The sequence below is a fragment of the Pithys albifrons genome, chromosome 4, assembly GCF_047495875.1.
Source record: "Pithys albifrons albifrons isolate INPA30051 chromosome 4, PitAlb_v1, whole genome shotgun sequence".
Lineage (NCBI taxonomy): Eukaryota > Metazoa > Chordata > Aves > Passeriformes > Thamnophilidae > Pithys > Pithys albifrons.
The window spans coordinates 50,079,740-50,101,354 of record NC_092461.1 but is presented as its reverse complement, the minus strand read 5'-3'; the positions used below and the strand labels follow the sequence as shown (position 1 = coordinate 50,101,354).

General features: G+C 39.5%; 1 protein-coding gene across 5 annotated transcripts in view; it reads left to right on the top strand.

Annotated features, from left to right (window-relative positions):
- VPS13B (vacuolar protein sorting 13 homolog B) overlaps window positions 1-21,615 on the top strand; it is a 427,169-nt gene that overhangs the window by 376,552 nt on the left and 29,002 nt on the right. For all 5 annotated transcript variants that reach the window (XM_071554088.1, XM_071554086.1, XM_071554089.1 and 2 more), the window contains exons 43-52: window positions 3,400-3,561; window positions 13,226-13,381; window positions 14,731-14,994; window positions 15,142-15,225; window positions 15,393-15,568; window positions 16,070-16,240; window positions 16,858-17,059; window positions 17,999-18,187; window positions 18,585-18,731; window positions 19,897-20,183. In XM_071554088.1, the coding sequence (XP_071410189.1) occupies window positions 3,400-3,561; window positions 13,226-13,381; window positions 14,731-14,994; window positions 15,142-15,225; window positions 15,393-15,568; window positions 16,070-16,240; window positions 16,858-17,059; window positions 17,999-18,187; window positions 18,585-18,731; window positions 19,897-20,183 (1,838 nt within the window). The remainder of the gene's footprint in view (window positions 1-3,399; window positions 3,562-13,225; window positions 13,382-14,730; window positions 14,995-15,141; window positions 15,226-15,392; window positions 15,569-16,069; window positions 16,241-16,857; window positions 17,060-17,998; window positions 18,188-18,584; window positions 18,732-19,896; window positions 20,184-21,615) is intronic.

Here is a 21,615-nt window from a genome sequence, read left to right as displayed (position 1 = left end):
TTACTAGTATGTGGGATGGTTTTCCCCCTCTGAATAGAATTCACAAAATATTTGAAAGCCCAATAAAGGAGAGACACTTTCCAGGCCTCTCTGAGAGAAAAGAACAGCTGAAAAATGATCTAAAGAGGGGCAGGAAATTGTCCCCCAGGAACTGATCCTAGTCTGTATCTGATTCAAGCTGTTGATGTTTTGCTGATTCTTTTGATTTGCTGTTTTAATTCAGAGAGGGAATTTTTTTTCCTAATCCACACTTAGGTATTTTCAGCTCCTGGAGTCATCATTAAGCCTTTCAGCATCATTGCCACACAAATGGTCGAGTTCTATTTGTTTTTATTATGCCTGGTTTCTCTGGACTCTCTTTTATCAGTCAAGATTTCCTCACTCCATCCTTTTGCTGAGTTTTTATTTTCTCCCTTTCTGCTTACCCCAGAAGCTTCTACTGTGACACTTCAGTAGGAGTGTGGGGTCTGGTTCCCTGGGATGGGTGCAGGGACCTGCTGTAGATCCCGGGGCTGAGAAGGGTAGGTGCTGTTGTGTCTGGGAAAAATCTCCTGTCTGTACTGCAGGGACAGTAAGAGTTGCCAGGAACCCTGTGAACAGTGAATAGCTGCCATACCGAGCAAAGCATCCCCAAGTTTCCTTCATGTTCCCTTAGTCATCTCTTACTACCAAGATTTGAGGCATCAGCAGCTTTCTCTTATGCCTGGCACCATGGACCAATGCCTCATTATGCAAATCTTGCTTCTTCCTTGATTAACACTTTGGAACTGTTATGGATTTGAGCTTAAAATACCTCTTTCACCTAACTTGAGGAAGTGTTGCTGTTAAAATCATTGGATTCTGGTAGCAAACCTAGCATTTAAGACTAATGAGTAATGTCAGTCATTCAGCAGCAGCAAAATGTGTGGAAGTTTGTTAATAATTCCTGATGGGATAACATTCCCCCAGCAAAATTTAGGAGATCTCTACATACCAAAAACTTGCTGAATTCTTTTTTTCCCTCTGGAAAATGCAAGAACCTACAGTTTGTGTTTACTTCCTTGAAACTAAGTTAGTAAGTAAGGTAAAAAGAAGGAAGTTCATCACCTTCTGGTGTTGTCTCTGCATAAGCATCAAGAAAATGTGTTAGAGTAAAAAAAAACCTTTTCTTAAATTCCCCTGGGGTTATACTGAGCTCTGTGGATAGTAAATCCTCCCTTTTAAAAAGAACATTTTGCGAAGCTGTAACAGGAAAATATATATATTTGTGGTAGACTTATGGGTATGTGGGTATGGCAGCTTGACAGTAAAAAGTCATAGATCCTCCACTAGAAAATGCCAAAATAAACTCTGCACTCTGAAGTGGCACTGTAAATGTCAGCCTTCAGCACACCCAGATCTGCTACTGAATGTGATACAGACATATTATTCTGTCATGAGTTTTGCTGCTTTGAAGAAGTGCAATTTTGGTTATGCTTACCTGACTCCTGTTTCACAGAAGATACCTGATCTTACGCAGAAGAATTCATGAGAGAAGCCTTTAGTCTAAATATTCTCATTTAATCTAAATATTCTCATGCTTAAATAGTTCTGAGGTGAATAATTTTTACACGAAAGCTCCCAGCCAGTCATTCTGATGTTCAGTTACAAAAGGAATTGCAACCTGCCTTAATTAAGGACAAGGGACAATGGGCACAAACTCAAACACAGGAAGTTCCATCAGAACATCATGAAAAACATCTTTACTGGGAGAGTGACTGAGCACTGGGACACGTTGTCCAGAGAGACTGTGGAGTCTCCTTCTTTGGAGTTATTCAAAAGATGCCTGTGTGCAATCCTGTGCAACTTGCTCTGTGTGAACCTGCTTCAGCAGAGGGGTTGGAGTAGGTGATCTGCAGAGGTGCCTTCCATCCCCAACCATTCTGCAATTCTGCCTGTAGATGCATCTCAGGTGGTTCTGAAGTTAATAACAATGGCGAACATGCATTCAGAGGTGCTAAATTGGACTTACCTTGCACACTTCACTTCTCAGAACTCATCCATGTGCATCGCCCAGCAATGTGCTACAAGCAACATACCAAACTGTTTTTCATGGATAACTGAGGATCCATAGAGATCTGTGAGGAAAGGTTTCGATCCCTGTTGTTTGATATCTCAGTTCCTGCAGGCATCTAGGGATATTGTTATCAAAGAACTTAAAGACTCATGTGATTAAAGACAGGAAAGGTGCTAGCTTTGTTATATCTGTTTAGAAGGTCCACCATGAGAGCAAGGAGAGGAAACAGAATCAGCTCTCAAAAACAATGGAGGTTCTGTAAGTTAGAGAGAAGAAATCATGGGAAGAAAGAATGAGAAAAGGGCAGCTGGGCTATGTTATGAAGAGGGAAACCAACCAACAGTAAAATATTGTCAAAAGTGTGTGCTAGGAAAGATGGGTCAAAAAGAGGTAACAAAAACCACAAGAAGATGAATTCTTTGTGTTACACCCATTAAATTGCATGGAGACTTTCCAAATGTTGCTTTCTTGGAGCAATTGTTAGGGTTGCTAGATAGTTGCTCGTAAGTGGAAGGTGCCAGCCCAGTAGTGACTAGGGCAGAAATGTATGATGATCTCCAAATCAAATTGTCAGTCACACTTTGACCTCTCCCATATAGGGGATTATAGTTCATGCCTTCAGGGCGGAAGACCTGTAGCTCTGGTAATTTTTATGACTATCATATAGTCTCATTTTGTCAGCAGAGTGACAAGCAGCTAGATGAAAAGCAGAAAGAGAGGGATGGAGGGATGCTGCAGGCTGCAGAAAAAATTATCGTAAACTCTGAAATACTTTTAAAACCCTTGATAATTTTTATTTTTCCTATTAAATTGGATGATGCATTTTCAAACTAGCCTCATGGAGCTGTAAAAATACTCTCCCCATGTCTCCTGTTTTTATTTTAGTTGCCTTTCTCAGTGTTGTGGTGTCAGGAGAGTCTTCTTCTACTGACCCACTGCAACATTTCAAAGTAAAAGCAGCAGCAACTGAGGAAGTGCAACCTGTTGGCCTGAGAGATCAGTTGTCAAGCATGGAGAAACCTCTTTGTGCCTCTCTCAGCTTGTCTGCCCTGTGTGACATGTCATTTCCCACAGAACTGAATTTCATTGAAGGTTTTTTTACCTGAATTAGGGAATTCTGTCTTTATTGTAGTTTTAAGTCTAAGATTTGCTTTACAGAAACACAAAGAAAAACATGTTAAGTCTTAGGATATATTTTGTCAACCCAAACAGTAGATTTTGCAGAGAGTAGGGTACCATGAGACCAAAGCTAAAGGAAGAGATCTTACATTTTTGTGTTGTAACAGTCACCACTGGGCAGGCAGCTGCTAAATGTCTTGCAATTAATGTGATTCTTACTGGCTTTCATATCCCTTTCCTTTCAGAACCGATGCCCTGAGGCAGAGGAGTTGGTCTTCAGCCACTTCATGATCTGCAATGACACTCAGGAGACGCTGCGGTTTGGCCAGGTGGACACCGATGAAAATATCCTGCTGGCCAGTCTGCACAGCCACCAGTACAGCTGGCGCTCACACAGGTGCCCACAGGTATGTCCCATCAGCCCTCCCAGGGCAGCCTGGGCTGTAGCTGCCTGCTGGCTTTTCTGTGGTCCTGACTATCGCTACAGCTCCAGTTCCTTCAGTTGCAACATGTTGGGGCTGCAGCAGAGAGGAAAGGTAAACACAGAGTGAGGAAAGCTGGTCCTGACTATCACTAAAACTCCAGTTCCTTCAGCAGTCACATGTTGGGGCTGCAGCACAGAGGAAAGGTAAACACAGAGTGAGGAAAGCCAGAAGCATTTAGAAGTTACTCAGGGGTGGAACTGGATGTGCACGACAGGTTTTTGTAAAACCAAATGCTTGTGGAAACTGAAGGTCCTGAAAAAAAAGAAAGTCAGCTTGCCAGGTTTTTATAACTAAGTGATCAGGGTCTGCTTTCTGAGATGTACATTAGAGGTTTGGGGAATTTTTTTAATGAATTGTTTTTACCAGAAGCATCTGTTCATTGAAATTGTTTGCAGAACAGGGTCAAACTGGACAAAGCTCTCAACTTAGCATGTGTTTGCATTAGAAAAGATCTGAAGTTGTGAGAAACACCCCACTTATATAGTTTAAATAGTACAGTTTCTGTTTCTTTGATTTTATTTGAAGAATAAACATTGAAACTAAAATAGAATATTTTTAAACTACCAACAGGAAGTATTTCAGTGAAACCATAGAATCATTTAAGTTGGAACAACCTTTAAAGTCATTGAGTCCTGCTCAGTCCTGCCAAGTCCACTACTAAACCATATCCCTAAGTGCCACATCCACCCATTTTTTAAATACCTTCAGGGATGGTGACTCGACCAGTTCCCTGGCCAGCTTGTTCCAATGCTTGACAACCCTTACTGTGAAGAAAGTTTTCCTAATATCCAGTCTAAACCTCCCTGGCACAGCTTAAGGCATTTCCTGTTGGCCTATCACTTGTTACTTGGGAGAGGAAACCAGCACTTGGGTGGTGGTGAGAAATGGACTCTTCATCTTAATTCAAGACAAGGCAGGAATTTAAATTTTTAAATAAGAAAATTTTGATGAGACAGCAGAACCATTTCTTCTTTTTTCTTAATATGTAGCCAGCTCCTGTTGAGTGGAAAACTAGATACCTGTGCCACCCCCCACTTGCTAAGCAGTAGTCCTGAACTGAAGAGTTACTAAAATGTTTCCAGATCACAGGAGGAGTGCAGTGAACAGGGGTTCCTAGCTCCTCCTGAGCCCTAGAAAATACCAGTATTAACATGTGAGAAAGAAGGTGTAACTTGGATGGTAATTCTAAACAGGAGCTGTGTCCACTTTCACTGCTGGCAAGTTTCAACTTACACTGGGAAGCAGAGATGGCAAATGTACTGTGGTTTTCATTCACATGTCAGCTGGTGGATATGCAAAACTACTGAATTTTACATGAAATTTACATAATCTGTGCAGAGAAAATTCAGCCAGAGTAAACAGTTGCAGTTGACACTGAAGTCAAGGCATAAGTTAAGAGGAAGCCAGACTAATAAAGAACTGTCTTACCCCTGTGAGAGAGGGACTGTTACAGACAGTGTGTGCACAGAGGGAGGCCTCTGGGGACTTAGCGAGACTGCAGTGCTGTACGTCCCTTCTCAAGTTTTCAGAAAAGCCATGTGGTTTCTCACACAAGCAAAATGCCAGCGATGCCCCAGCCCACAGGCAAACAAACCAAATGGGTGACTGTGCTCTGTGCAATTGGACACGTGTCAGAGTGTGAGACAGGATCCCCGCTCATCAAGTGACACTTGGATTATGATTGATGTCATTCCCTTCAGTTATGTGAGGGAGAAAGAAAGCAAGCTAAATGTGGTCTGTATTTCATAACTAATCATCATTTACTTTTGTAGCAACCACCAAAAAAACATTTAAACCTTTTCATAGACATGTGGAAGAAGAAGGAATTGTTTAAAGCAATTGTAAATAAACCCAGAACTAAGAAAGGCTTTCCTCCTAAAAGTTTATTATATCCATTTTCTGGTTACTTATGTAAAACTATCCTCTTCTTGACTATTATTCTAGGTAGTTCTACTAATGGTGTAGTTCTGATTATGGTGTATATTTGATAATGGTGCAAACTGGAAAGAGTTTTGAAAATGAAGATTATCTCAATCAAAGTGAAAAGTCGAAGAGTTAAAATTGGAACTCGTTACTGTGCCTCTTTGTTAGTTGCAGCCAAACTGCTAAGAACCACCAGCACAACACATGGCATTAGCCATCCTACACCTGGAAAACTTAAACACACAGACCTTTGGCTTGTCTGTTCAGTCACAGACTTGAGCAATACAAAACATTGCATTTTCACGTCTGCTATGTAAGTTTCTTATTAAATGAAAAATGAAAGTGCAGGATGAAAGGTGGAAAAGTCGATCAGAAAACCAAATCTCACATCAGGGAGTGGGTGAGGTGACAGTTGGAACTTGAGATTCGTTTTTCAGATATTTATTCTTCAGCTGACAGTTGGTGATGTCAAAGGGTTTCCCCATTCTGTTTTGCTCTGATTTAGATTCACTGGAGAATTGGGCTGATAAACAGTCAGGAGTGTCATGGTGGATCCCCATGTCCCAGGAGATGACAAAGATAACAGTTCATTTTTGACTCAACCATATTGCTGGCCAGCAAGCTTTTCCAGCAGGGGGGTTAAACCTCCCTTGTTCCAGGCCTTGGAATACTTTCAAGATGATTGCTGCTCTCTCAACATTTTTCAACAGCCATCTCTTGCTGGGAAATTTAGAGAGTAAAAAATAGCTGAGGTGATTTCACTGAAAATACATGGCAGCACTGACTTTCCGCACACTGTTGAGCTAGAAACACATTTTCTTTGCAAAGGTCAGAGAACCTTGGCATTCCCCTATAAGCTTTTTTGTTTGGCTAATGCCAAATACGAATCATTGTAAATATAACGTGCTTCAGAATGGCATTTTATCTAAACAGTACAATCCTTTGTTGTTTCAAATCATGTAAAATAAGTTTGTTCAAATATTATTACGAATATTGTTGTGTATGGTTTTTTGGTGATTAATACAAATCCTTGAAATGCAAACAACAACTCAATCAAGACATCAGGTTGTCCCTCTTATGCTGTGGCACTTTTTTAATTGTTTCCATGCAAAACTGTCTAATAGCTTGTTATGCAAAGGTCAGAATAATGCCCAAGCCTGGACAAACCCTCTGAGTGTCATATTCATGGAATGCTAGATGACTTCATAGTTATGAAATTATTTCATTTCTCATGATAATTCCTGACTTGCCAAGTTAGTGAATTTTAAGAACTCTGAGAGCTGATTGTAAGATAAATGTGAAATAATCCATACTTCTGGAGTCAGGGACTTCCCTCCAGGCATTAGTTCATACTTGACTTACTTGACTTACTCTTGGGGATAAAATGAGTTAGGACAAGGTCTTAGATACCACATTCTCTTACTGGGAAAGAAAACCAACTTGCACAACTTCAGCTGGCTCATGTTTCTTGTTACACAGGCACTAAGAAGCAGCGGTTGCCATGAAATACTTTATTTAACCTCTGCAAAATGTTTTTTTAGTATGGCAAGGCAGTTCAGTTAAATGAAAATAAATAGTTTTAAAAGGATTGTATTTCTTTTACATTCACATCAATAAAATTCTCCATTTTTCTTTTGCTAATTAAGCATAGAGATGTAGCAATTGCCCATTTAAACTATTTAACACAAATATATATACTTAAGTAATTTTTTGTATTAGTAGATAGTTTATAATGCTTTATTTTAATTTAAAATTAATATTAATGAAGCTACTATAGGCTATAATTAAAAATAGTTCAACTTTTTCATGTTATGAAAACTGCTATAGCAGACCAAGGATTTGGATTTATCAGCTTTTTATGGTATTCCTCCAACTGGTTCGCTTAACTTAAAGCTCCTTGCTTCCTTTGTTTTTTCCCTCCCCAGGTCCGCTGCATTTCAGGGAACCTAACCTTTCCATTTTAGCTTGCATTCTGAATCCTGCAGGTCTCGCTCGTTTGGCTAAGATTTCAGTAATAAGCCTGAGGTCCGATGCTCGTTTTTCTGTGCCACTCCATCCCCCAGATTCCATCCTCAGATTTCATGAGGTTCTGACCTCCCCTAGGGATAAGACACCCCCAAATAGATAGTCCTTTCAGAGTTGGGGTGGGTCCAAAACTGATGGTATTTGAGGCTTTAAGCAGTTCTAGCTAAAGCTGCCAGACTTAGTGAGTTCCTTCTGCAGATTTTAATGAAAGTTAGAGGGCTGTTTGATGTCATTAAAAGGGAAGAGAAGCCACATCAGCGCTGTGCTGTACAGACAACATTGGCTCCTAGATCATTATTGGATCCACTCTGCACTCCTTATCTTGATCTTCACATTGCTTTGTGGGATGGGCCCCTGTTATGTCAAAAGACAGCTGTGTTTTTTAGGAGAACTGGAGCATGTGATACGTAGGGTGAAGCTCTGAAGTTAGAAGAGATCAGATCTTCCTAGCAATTTACTCAGAGTTAAGGAATTCTGTCTTGCAAGACCGTAGGCAATTGGAAGGTCCCAGCAGGGATCACAGCAAATGTAAAATCCAGCTATTCATGTGAGAGTCCCCTGAATGTATTCTGCAGAGATGGTTTGCTTGTGAATAGCCAGCAAAAATTGTCTATAACGTGCTAGCTATTGCTAGTTCTTTTCTCTGCACCAACTTCAGCAGAGTCCTCTGAAGAAACAGAGTGATTGATTGAAGTTTATTCTTTTGCTTTTTATGCAAAGCATAATGTTGCATAGGAGAAGCTTCTAGACGTATCAGCTCTCAAACCTTTCTGCAGTCTCCTTACAGGCTTACAGTAACAGCCCATTTTCACTTTACACCCTCCATAACTTGAAGCAGCAGATGTAGTGGGTAAAAATCAGTTCCTCTGTTGATTCGGGCAATGACTTCAGTGAGAATGTGGCCAAGTGACAGGTTATGAATAAAATAGATTTATTTCTTATCAAAGTAGTTAAATATGCCTGAAACAGCTCTGTGCAACTGTATTACTACTTACACAGAATTTGAGGGAAAAGATCTCTTATCACTTACTTGTCTGTTCCTCAGAGTATACACCTAAGAATTCTTGAGTAGAAGTTAGTACTGATTAGTATATTATTAATATCTTCTCTGGAATACATTTAAAATTATTCTTCTCTTACTTTAAATAGTGTGCCTGCAAAGCACAGATTCTGATAGAATTTTATGAATATACTTTTTAAAGGCTACTGTAGTTTTGCAAATAGCCAATTTGCTATTTAAGAACCCCATCCCTGATCTCCTACAAAAAAAAATCCTAAAGCCAAATTTAAATTTATGTTGCATCTCCAACAGGATCGCAATTTATTGATATTTATTTCCACGTTGCTGTCATTTCAGATGTTACATAATGTGTAAAATTCTATGCCGTACTCTGTGGGTTCCAGCTTAGAAATTGTAACTTATAGGTCAGTTATTAGTGGGATATTTTCCTGTTTTGCTGTTTAGAATGTTAGAGGTTCTCTGTACGTTCTCTTGTACTTTACATAATCCTCCCCGAGTCATTTACAGGACAACATCAGGCAAAAAAATGTCTTATGTTAATTTACACCATTCAAGTACCGTTGTTTTTCTTTGGGGTTTAAATCAATGCTTGTACTATTTTGCATATAATTGACTTTCTAGATAATATCTGGGGCATATAAGGATTGATATTATCCATGAACCCTCATAATTTGATTACTGTTCCTTAACCCAGAAACTCTCCTGCATTGTGTAGAGCAAGTTTGCACCTGTGAGGTTCAGGTCTGCTCTGCAGGTTATGTTGAGCCTCACAAAACCTCAAAGAGCCTTCAGGGTCAGAGTTTATCTGCCCAGTGTGACCTTTCCTCTACTACCCAGCATGGGGGTGATGGAAGGTGCCTTCTCCCATGCTCTCCACTGGCCTTCTGTCTTAGAGGGCTGATGGCACAGAGGTGGTCATATTTCTCAGGTCCCATGAGAAAATGAAGCCAAAGTGAAATTCAAGCTGTTTTGGTGGCCACTGCAGGTGATAATTTGCAGAATGAACATTCCATTCAGTTTTCCCAACTACTAGTTGGTTTTATTGTTGTAAATCCCAACTCTAGTCAAGGGCCACTTTGTGTCCTGGAAACACAGCAAAGAAATACCAATCAATCTTCTTTAATTTTTCAGTTAAAAAGTGCTTTAGCTACAAGTCTCAGAATTCAGTTCCCATCTCCAGGGCTGCATTTCCTCCATGCTTCTGTGTTATCACAGCTTTTATTTTACTATCTTCTATCTTTTAAAATAAGAACTGCCTTCACACCATTAACCAGGTCCTCACTTGGTTCCTCCCAGTCTCTCAGAGTTCAGAGCAATAACCCTCTTCTGTTCCTAAAAGCATCTTGTAGTTTCCCTCAGAAGACAGATACAATCTAACTAAAGAAACTTGATGAAACTAAGTTAACTTTGGTGGATCTACAAGCAAAGCAGAAATGACATGTGCATCACTAAGCATTTTGAGGGCTCAAGCTTTGAATTACTTACACAGCTGGAAATTTCTGCCTTTTCTGAACAGACTCCCTCTTTAGTCTCATTTTTAATCCCTCATTTTAGTCTTCATGCCTTGTCATATGACACTCAGCTTTATTTACTCGGATCGTATCCTTCACTCACACATCTAGCAGAAAACCTAAGTAATTTTGAGGAGTGCATAGAAACATTCTGTGAAGGGGTGTGATAAAGGACACAGCTTTTCTAGCCATTTGCTCCAGTAGGAGCAGCTTCATCTTAGTCTGCCTCCCTGAAGCAATTTCTTCTCCTCTCAAAACAGAAATCCATAATGGCTCAGAATTACAAATCCAAACCCCAGCAAAGTCTCAGCAAAACAAAACTCTCTGGGTTATCTGTGGGTATATTTCCCTGACAGAAAAAGCAGAAATCAAGTATTTACATGAATGAGTGCCTATCTTCAGTATACAATAGACTATTTAAATTCTCTGTAAGCTACACATCTCCACTTACCACAAAATTGTATTTGTTAGAATGCTTTTGAAGTCCATTGAAATTTTTTTGTACCTTTGTGCAATGACTTCTCTTTTCTCCTAATATGTGTCCCATACCTAGCTGTATTGTTGAACTATTTTAAACAGTGTTGAATAAATTCTTAGAATTAGCATAAAGCTTGATAATTGGCAATTACTATGAATCTGTGGTACTAGGTCAGTTTTGTAACATTAGAGCTCTGTCTTGTTGAGGATCTAACACCACATATTATGACATTTGCTGCTAAAATAATGTTAATGCCCGATTACTTAATTCTCTAAAATCACTTCCATTTTTTTTTACTGCTATATATCTCCATATCACTTTGTGTCATTTACTGATTATTTCTAGCCACATTTTCCAGAAGTCTCACATTTAAATAACTTAATTACCCAGAGATCCCTTTGCGTTTCTTGGAATGCAGCCTCTTGGCTCAAAAGTAAACTTACACAGTACCCAATCCTTATACTGTTATATCATTAATACAAATATATTAGTTATCTTTAAAGTAAATTATGAAGGCTGTTGCCTTTGCATTTACTGGTACACAAATAGTATGTTTATAAAATAATTAATTGACAATATGTGATATTAGCTCTTTTGTATTTTTCTTTCTGAACCGTGAAAGTTAAATGCAGACTAATCGTTGTGCTACAGAGAAAATTAGTAAAGCAGTATTTGGGAGCTAATGACTGCTTGGGGAAAGCTGACAGTGTGTTTCTTGGGAACAATCAACTCTAGAGCAAAGCTGTTTATACAGGGTGGGAGACATCCTAATGTTGGAGCTACATGCAATTACTAATCGTAAATTATAGCATTTACATGACATCCGTCTTTGGAGCACACTGTATTTTGTGTGCCTCCTAGCTGAGACTGACCACTTAAGTACCTTTTCTCATTATTTGGCTGTCATTTCCAGCTACCAGTCTCTCCAAAGTAAACAGTTTTCTTGTTTCTCTTAATTTTCATATGTGATGAGATTTATTCCCAGCTGCCTCTGTAAGAAACTGAACAGATTCCAGCCACTGCAGTTGGACTTTTTCTTTTGTTTTCTTTTTCCTTTTCTGTAACTAATACTTGGGAATCAAAGTGAGGTGTTTGTACATGAGTTTGACTGTTATGGTGTGTAGCTTCCTTCAGCCTAACCTTGAATATAAAGCTGTGCCTATGTGTGAGCACACCCAGATGCCTGCCCTTGTGTTCACGGGCACATATTGGCCTTTGTGCTTCCAGCATAAAACTCACTTGAATCTGAATGCAAGTCATCACTCTTGCAAAGTCAAAAGCCACCCACTGAATGGGTGTTATTGTTCTGTGCATAACTTGTGTTGAGGATACCACAAATTGCAAACAGGCTACTGAGTTGTAATATCTTTGAAAGTTATTGCTGCGGTTGTTTCTTAAAACAGTGAAAAAAACCCAACATCCAGCCCATCACAAAGTCCAACTGGCCAGACCCATGGCCAGTGCTCTGTTTCTGGAAACAAACCATGGAAGAACACAGGATTTACAAGTTTCAATTTTTGCTAGTGTAAATAATCAAACTTTGGGCCTGATCCTGTTCTCAGTTACTTAAATTAATTAATGACAGATGTCCAAAATCAGAGTGAAATTCAACCCTCAAGAGAGAATTCCCACAAGGCCTTTATATGACTGTTTTAAAGAACTTAAGTGATGCTTAGGCTTTATGCTGGCCCTCTGCAAAGAATAAATTTTACCCAGAATGCTTATTGCTTTGATCCCTTATATATAACTCACATCCTCAAGTTTGCACAGCCACAAAAGATCTATACAGAGCTAAATAGCCAGATCTTCAGCTGGTGTAAATTTATATAACTTCATTGACCTACATGGAACAGTACCAATTTTCACTACTCTGGCTTAAAGAATCTCCATGGGACAGAGGTAAGTGCGTATGGTGGGTAAATGGATGAAAGGCTCTTCAAATGATGAAAGACTATATTGCTCTGGAAGTGATTTAAGTTAAACTGAAAAAAAGCCACTCCTTTTCCGGAATAAATCACACAGGGAGTATAATTATGCAGTTAAATTTCTTCTCATGCAGTCAAGCTTGAACTTACCACCACATTCGTGTAAGAAATGAAATGTTTCCCATCTCTCAGCAATGTGCCGTGTTCTGCATTTAACACACATATATGCAAGCTCTATGAGCCCTTCTTAATTTTGAAGGGAAGGGTATTTGTAGTTTTCTGTCTTGTTCTGAAGGCCAAAATTCTGGCCTGGACCTGTGATCTGTATTGCATCACTGGTAATAGAGTGGATTGCTAGAACAATTTCAAGGGCAGTAAAGAAAATCTCTCATTTCCTGTTTTATGCTCTCTAGTCTACTTACCCTTTTTTTTCTGAACAGTTGTATGCCTGAATCCTAAATACACTGTTAAAGCAGGTAATGTATAGAAATGCAGGATTCAGAGCCATTTTATGGTACTCTTGTTTCTTGTGATTGTATCTGAAATCACAGAATCACAGACTGTGTGGGTCATTCACACAACTGGTGTGCTTAGCATTGCTGAGTTTTAAATCCACGACTATTTCTCTGTCATGGGAATTCATATCCTACTGCAAGGCGCTTTTTTCCTGGGTTATGTGTTGAAGTAATTTCTTTCTTTTCAGCTGTTACACATCTGCATTGAAGGCTGGGGGAACTGGCGGTGGTCTGAGCCATTCAGTGTGGACAATACAGGGACTTTTATTCGTACCATTCAGTACAAGGGCCGGACAGCATCACTTATTATCAAGGTTCAGCAGCTCAGTGGCGTGCAGAAACAAGTAAGGATTTGATCCAGTTTGGAAAAAATAACATGAGTAATTTAAAGCGTTACCTATTCACAAATCAGTCACTTTGTTTTTTATTCTCTCCTACTGGGATCTGCAAAAAAACAAGTATAGCAGTCTTCTGGGGCCATTTTTGGAAGTTTTTACAACTCTTTTATTCACTTTGGTGTGGATCTTAGCATTTAAAAGCTCAATTACCAACACATATTTTATATGTTCCAATAAACATCCCTTTGCGTGGTTTGTAAATTCTGACACTCCTAAGTTACACAACCTCTTACATGTTTTAAGCTCTTGAGAGGCAGATTTGTCTTTTAATTTTTTTTTTAAATGTTCTTATGTTTTAAAAAACATGCTGTCTTCTGGGTTGTAATTCAGGCCTTCGTACTTTTACAGAGAAAAAAGTAATGACCAAATTAACATTTGCAAATGAGCTGCTGTGCAATAACTTTTCACATACTATCTTTGGAAAGAGATCTGTTATAACCCTGCAGTTGTTCTGCCTGCACTGGCAGAAGCCAGAGCATGTGGTGGACATAACATGTTCAGCCCATGGATATGGCAGAGCGCCTTGGGTTGCACAACAGCAGTGCAGCTGATCAGACAAGAACAGTGCCTGGCGTCACTGAAAGCCCTGCTGAGCTCTTTCTTGGTTGGTTGTAGCTGTGGTGTGTGCCCTCAGTAATGAGAAGCAAATGGTGAGGGCTGTAGCAGGGATGCACGTGGAATGGTGTTCCCTGGTATAGCTTAGGAAAACTCAGATGCATGTTCTGTGATAAACAATTGGTGCATGATGGACAGCAACAACGCCCAGTCTAATGTGGTCATTTTCTAGGGGGGTGGACTGCAGTACAGAAATATGTTACAGCCATTTAGCTTTGAAACAACAGACACAGTGCGAAAGGTCTGGGTCATTGGCTTATGGTGGGAATGTGAGGTGTCAGTAGAAACCTTTCTTCTGGATTACATCACTGTGACTGCTCAGAGAGGTCTCAGCATTCAGAGACTATCACAGAACTCTTAAAATCCAAACCAGAAGTATGTCAGCCATGGGCAGTACTGCTCAGTTCAGTGGGAAGGGGAGTGGATATGTTATATGTTTCTCTCAAGCCCAGATATGGCCTTAGCAATATTTCAAGCATTTTACTGCCTAGGTTTCTATGAAATTCCACATACATTTGGCCAATAAAAATAAAGTTTTACCATTCACTGCCTTCAGCAGTGCTTGGGAAAACTGAAAGCAGGGATATTACTCTTCTACTAGTTTTCACACTCTAATTCAATTTTGACCTTTTTTTTTCCACAAATGTTTATATAAGAGCTGTATTTTTTGTGTATTTTAGATCCTAATCTGTGGAAGACAGACAGTCTGTAGTTACCTTTCTGAAAGTATTGAACTGAAAGTGGTTCAGCATTACATTAGTCAAGATGGACAGGCTGTTGTTAAGGAACACATCAACTGCCTTGCAGCCAAGCAGAAATTGCCTTCGTTTATCCTGGAAAACAATGAGCTCACTGAGCTGAGTGTGAAATCTACAGGAGATGAGGACTGGTCCCGAGACGTATGTCTAAGTTCTAAACATACAGAACACAGCACTGTCATTCAGGTATGACTAGAAATGGGTGTATGGAATACAGCATTAAAAATGTCTGAGAGAACTGGGGTCTTTGCATTTAGACTCCTATTTGATGTAATGAAATATTGAACGTTATCACTGTGAAATTATGTGTAATGTAGATCTCTCTGCACACAGGTTCCATCTTCAAAGAGTTCAATTACATATGTGTGGTGCACAATTTTGACTTTAGAGCCCAACTCACATGTGCAACAACGATTAGTAAGTACATTTAATGTCTGTGAAATCTAAATGTTTATGTCTTACATGTCATACAATAACTTAAGGGCAGAATGACCTACTGTAAATATTTTTAATAGTTTGTTTCAACAGTCGTAATACTGAAACAAAATTAGCCTTAAATTGGTGTATTCTTTTCTTTTTTGTAGATTGTTTTCAGCCCTCTTTTCATTGTAAGGAGCCATCTTCCAGACCCAATTATCATACATTTAGAGAAAAGAAGTCTGGGACTGAATGAAACGCAAGTGATTCCAGGGAAAGGACAGGAGAAAGCACTGCAAAATATAGAACCTGATCTTACACACCACCTGACGTTTCAAGCCAGGTAGGATGCTCACTTTCCTTGAAAATGGTTCATTTCTGTGGAAAAGAAGGAGTAATTTACACTTTAATTTCTGCTGCATTTTTTCCAAAAGTACAGCATATGAAGAGAGGATACAACAGAACAAGGATATGTGTCCTGAAATGATAGCATAGGCAATATTAAATTTGGTATAACTATGCTAAGCATACCGGCATTTGTTTGGTTAAACAGTCCACATTCTTATGTTTTGAAAAATAAATCCTGAGTGATCTTGAAATGTTGTTTGAGAACCCTGAAGAGTTTCTAGGGTATCAGACACAAAGGTTGTTACAGTGTCGTAACAAATCCATGCATGTCAGTAACTGCACAGGAACTTGTTAGGCACCCTAACTTGATTCATCCATGATTACCTTGGGAGTGTTCCTGTTCAGAGTATACTTAGGAAGCTTCATTAGAGAAAATGTTAGTGCTACTAATGTTTGATCATGTTGTGTAAGTAACTGAACCTGTTCTTAACAACAGGGAAGAAGACGACCCTTCGGAGTGTGCAGTCCCCATCTCAACAGCGCTAATTAAACAGATAGCAACTAAATCCCATCCAGGCGGCAATGTCAACCAAGTACTGGCCGAGTTCTATGGCACTGCTAACCCTCCCCAGCCTGCATGGCCCTACAATAGGAAGGATTCAGACAGGTAATTCCTTGCTAAACCTTCCTCATGCTTCTTGCATTGCCTTTCTGAATAAACTGAAATCATGTTCTGGAAGACTATATGTGATAAACGTTGAATATATTTTTAGTAATTATGTAATTCCTGTATAGAAACTGCAGAATCTGTGGCAGATGGGAAAAAAATCAGGCTGAGAAGATTGCACCAGTAAGGATTTTTTAAAAATGGAACTGGTTTTTTGTGAATGCACTTTCTTTACTGCAGCTCTAGAGGCTGTTGTTTATTCAGCTGCTGTGTGTTTCAGTACAGAAACAGGGAGTTGCTGTAGAAGTTGTTGGGAAAAAAAGGAAATGTGATTTTATGAATACAAAAGTCACAGGGTTAGTCCTGAAGGATGGTGGTACTTCTATTAAGACGTTTACTAATTGACTAAATTTAGGTTTCACTTAATGCAGTTAAAAATACGTATTTATAGTCTACACATAGCAGTGTGTTTCTGGATGATAAGGTAAGAGGAGATAGTTCTTCTATTCCAAAACCTGAAAAGCCTTGAAAATTTCTGAAAATAACAGCTTATCATTTATAATCTTGAATTGATTATTCCTTTGACTTGATGTTTTTGTTTATTTGGTTTTGAACAGCAATGAACAACTCTCCCAATGGGATAGCCCAATGCGGGTGAAGCTGTCAGTGTGGAAACCATGTGTTAAAACTCTGCTGATAGAACTGCTGCCCTGGGCTTTGCTTATCAATCAGTCCAGGTGGGACCTCTGGCTGTTTGAAGGAGAGAAGATTGTTCTTCAAGTGCCTAGTGGGAAAGTGATTATACCTCCCAACTTTGAGGTAACTTTGTCATTCACATTAACAGGCACAACTCTGCTAAACATGCTGATCTTGAAGAATGGTGATCCCAACTTTCCAGTCACTGTGTCTGTTTGTCTGATAGTCATATGTTCAGGAGTATCAATAACAACAGGAGTTTTCATGCTGACTGAGTCACTGAGAGAATAGCAATGTTTGAAAAGCAACATGTTTTAAAGATGCGTAGTGAAAAACTCTGTAAGACACTGTAGGAAGATGACCTTCATGCCATCAGTAGCCTTCTTTCCTTACTCGCAATTCAGCCAAAGAATCCACAACATGGGTGTAATGTAGCAGCTGAAGAAAATTGCTATGAAGGCCTAATAAAGACTTTGGCCTCTGCTGTGCTGACCTGTCACTTGGGAAATGTGCTGACCACAGTAGCAAAGCTAACAGACTGAAAGGGATGTTTGGTTTGAGAGCATTTTATGTCAAGTTATTTCACAGCTCTTACATTACCAAGGAAACTTTGATAATGGCATAGGATGAGTTATAAACAGGAAGATTCTTTAGGATGCCTGCCTTCCTGATTTCAGAATTTTGCCTAATGGATCTTCTCACGTACTTTAGCTTTGCCGTGCATGTTCTTTTTTATTAGAACACCAATATTCTTTAGTTTTGAAATATTTAAAATAATTTGACACAGCAACTTGTCAATTCCAATTGAACAATCTCATAATTCCTGTTTATTTTGTCATCTTTTTTCCCCCCATCTATGTCTGTTAATAAACAAAAGGTCTGACTAGTAACATATCTCAGTGTAGACTGTGGGCTTGATTCATCTGTGAGGATCAGTGCCTTGTCTGCATTGAGGGAGAAAGAGAGGAAATTACATTGACTGGGTACTGGAAACTATGTTCAACTCTTCTAGAAGTGTAGCAAACTGTCAACAGCTGATAATTTGTCATTTTTTCCTTGCAGGAAGCTTTTCAGGTTGGAATATACTGGGCAAACACTAATACTGTGCACAAATCAGTGGCAATTAAACTGGTTCATAATGTGACCTCCCCAAAATGGAAGGATGCCGATAATGGGGAAGTAGTAACGTTGGATGAAGAAGGTTTTGTTGAAGCTGAAATAAAACTTGGTGCTTTTCCAGGTCATCAAAAGGTTAGAAGAAAATTGTCGTGGTTTGTAACTTTATCATTTAAAAACAAAGTCAGACAGCAGATGAAAACAATCAAATGTATGCAGTGTGAAAGCACCTCCCTAATTATGTTTACATATGTCCAATATAATAAGAGTATAAACAATGTATGAAATATAATTTAAATAATTAGATCGCCAAATACATACTGTGCAACTCATCAACATAATACAATATCTTCTGGAAAAAGAATTAATGAATTCTCAATTTTGTTTAGAAAACATAGCAGATGACACTTCAAAAGTCTGTGATGTGGCTCCAGTTAAATGCAGGTGTACAGTTAAAAAGAAAACAGTAGTTCTTTTGATACATTTCAATACCTTTTGTGGGGTTGTGTGACCTCATTTTATTATCTTACAGTTGTGTCAGTTCTGCATTTCTTCCATGGTTCGACAAGGTATACAAATTCTACAGATAGAAGATAAGACAGCAATCGTCAATGACACATCATATCAAATCTATTATAGACCACAGCTTTCTATTTCCAAACCCCACTCAGGAGAAGAGGTAAAGCACTGTGGATACTGTTTTTCTTTGTCATCTGTGGAACATGGTAGTTTAGATCTATATCTGTGTTTAGATCAGCTGCACAAAGCAGGACTTGAGCAGAAATCTTTAAACATAATAATGACAAAGTAATTTATATTGTTTAAAATATGCTGATAAATTCAATTCCAGTAATTAACTGGGATCAGAAATCTGTGCAAAGCAGCAGATTCTTGCACATTGCAGAATTAGTTCTGCCTGTTCTCCATCTGTTCAGGCACTAATGGCCATTTCTGTAAAATAGGCAGTGTAATCCATAGTAGCTGTTGAAATTGTTCTCAGAATTTTTACCGAGTTTGCATGTAAAAGAGGTATATTGGTCTGGCAGGCTGAAAACTTTCTGTTATCCTTTTAGGAAGATTCCAGTTATCTGAACAGAGCTGCAAAACTAAAGACATGCCCAAAGTTTATGTATTTCAGCAAACTGCATCAAATCATGAATATCAGTTTTCTAATAATCTCACAGTATTTTAAGGACTAGCTTGCAGGAACCAAAATGCATGCATGGTCAATGTATTTTAATCAACCATTTACATATTTATTGAAGATTACATTTATAGTAAAATATGTGGAAAGAGTTCTCAGGGTCGAAATTACTACAGGAGTTGGCAGATCAACAAATTTTTAAAGTTCCCTGTTTGCCTGTTGTTTTCATTCTGCATTAATTTTCTTCACATCAATATCTACAGTTGTGCAACACACAATTTGTGGCAGTCTTATGGGATGGCAAGTTGGAAGAATGTTGAAGCTAAAATCCATTTTAGTTGTTTAACTATAAATGGATTTTCTTCTCACTGTTATGCTGCAGCAATGTAATTTGCTTTTGGTAGAGAGATGTTGTGCAACTGAAAGCAGACTGTAGGTCATAGAATTATAGAAAGGCTTGGGTTGGAAGGGACCTTAAAAACCAGGGAGTTCCAATCCCCCACCATGGGCAGGGACACTCCCACTGGGTGAGGTTGCTCTGCCTCCAATAGCTGTGCACAGACAAACTATCCTTGGTGCAAGGGACTTGGCGCAGCCTTTAGGTAATCTTGGTCACAGAGTGTTCTCTGCAAAATCAACATGAATGAAATTCCTGCTAGGAGCCAGCATGCCTTGCTACCACCATCTTCTGTGCTTCCAGGAGTTCCACTCGCCTGACAGCACGGTGTTCAGCGTGGGGCCAGCTGGGGCGCCTCCCGGTGTGGCACTGAGCGCTGTTCCCTGCTGGGATCTACTGTGGGACACCAGTGCCCCTGTGGGAGAGGGGGACCCTCCTGCTGAGAAGCGTGTGCTGCTGAGCCTCAGCGCCGGGGGCTGCACCAGGAGCCGGGAGCTGTGGAGCCTCCCCGCTGCCATCCGGCCAGAGCTCGCCAGGCAGAGCGTGGCGGTGCCCACGGGGCTGCGCAGCGAGAGCGGCTTCTGTACCAGGTACTGCACAACAAACAGCCATAGAATCATAGAACTGATTGGGTTGGAAAATACCTCCGAGATCATCAAGTCCAACCCTTGATTCAATTCCAGTCCATTTACCAGATCATGGCACTCAGTGCCACGTCCAATCTCAGTTTAAAAACCTCCAGGGATGGTGAATCCACCCCCTCTCTGGGCAGCCCATTCCAATGCCTGATTACTCTCTCTGGAAAGAATTTTTGTCTGGTCTCCAACTTCAATTTCCCCTGGAAGAGCTTAAGCCCGTGCCCCCTTGTCCTATTGCTGAGTGCCTGGGAGAAGAGACCAACCCCCACCTGGCCAGAACTTCTCTTCAGGTAGTTCTAGACAGTGCTGAGGTCACCTCTGAGCCTCCTCTTCTCCAGGCTAAACAACCCCAGCTCCCTCAGCCTCTCCCCATAGGGCTTGTGCTCCAGTCCCTTCCCCAGCCTTGTTGCTCTTCTCTGGACTCGCTCCAGCACCTCAATATCTTTCTTGAACTGAGGGGCCCAGAACTGAACACAGTACTCAAGGTGTGGCCCCACCAATGCCGAGTAGAGGGGAAGGATCACTTCCCTGGTTCTGCTGGCCATGCTATTTTTGATACAGGCCAGTCATGGAAAATGAACTCCCCTTGTTGCTATAAACCTTACTTGGGAAGAGATTAATGCAAAAGGCAGAGTAACACATGCCCCCCATATGTAAAGGCAAGTCTTACTTTAATTTAAAAATTGTTATCTTCTGATGGGTTTGATGCTTTTATTGTAAATGGGTTAATGTTATGACCATGTACAAGTTGTACAGTTTTTATAATATATGGTCTGCTATTTTTTTATGTGCATGCGAAATAAGGTCATGAAAAGCTTTTACTGAGGATTGTGGGGTTTTTAAATTTGTGGATAACAATTTAAGAGTTTGAGGACAGTGTGTATACAATGCAGAAATTTAGATTTTGTTTATAAAAGGCAAACATTTTTGTAAGCATAATCAGAGGTTTAATGGGAAAAGGAGAAAAAGGATCAAACTATTTTGAGATTTCAGCAAGGAAAGATCTTCAAGTTTTTAAGTTTGAACCGTCCAAATATGCATTCTCCTTACAAACAAATGCATACAGCTAGCTAAAAAATACAGTTCAATGACTTGTCAGATGCCCAACTTTAGTTCTTGGACTTGATATCTGAATCCATTCATTCTTGTACTGGTACAAACAAGAAACAATCTGCTGAAATTAGAAATGCTAAATAAATATATACTACCAGTGACGTGATCGTTCTCTTCCTCTGTAGAGTCAAAGATGTGTCATTGTGGATACTAAAGATTCTCATAAACACTTCAGATTTTAAAGAATTTTAATGGAAAGAACAAGGAATGGATTCTTTTATAATAATAGACATAGAGAATCTCATGTTCATAGTCATATTTTCAGACTGCT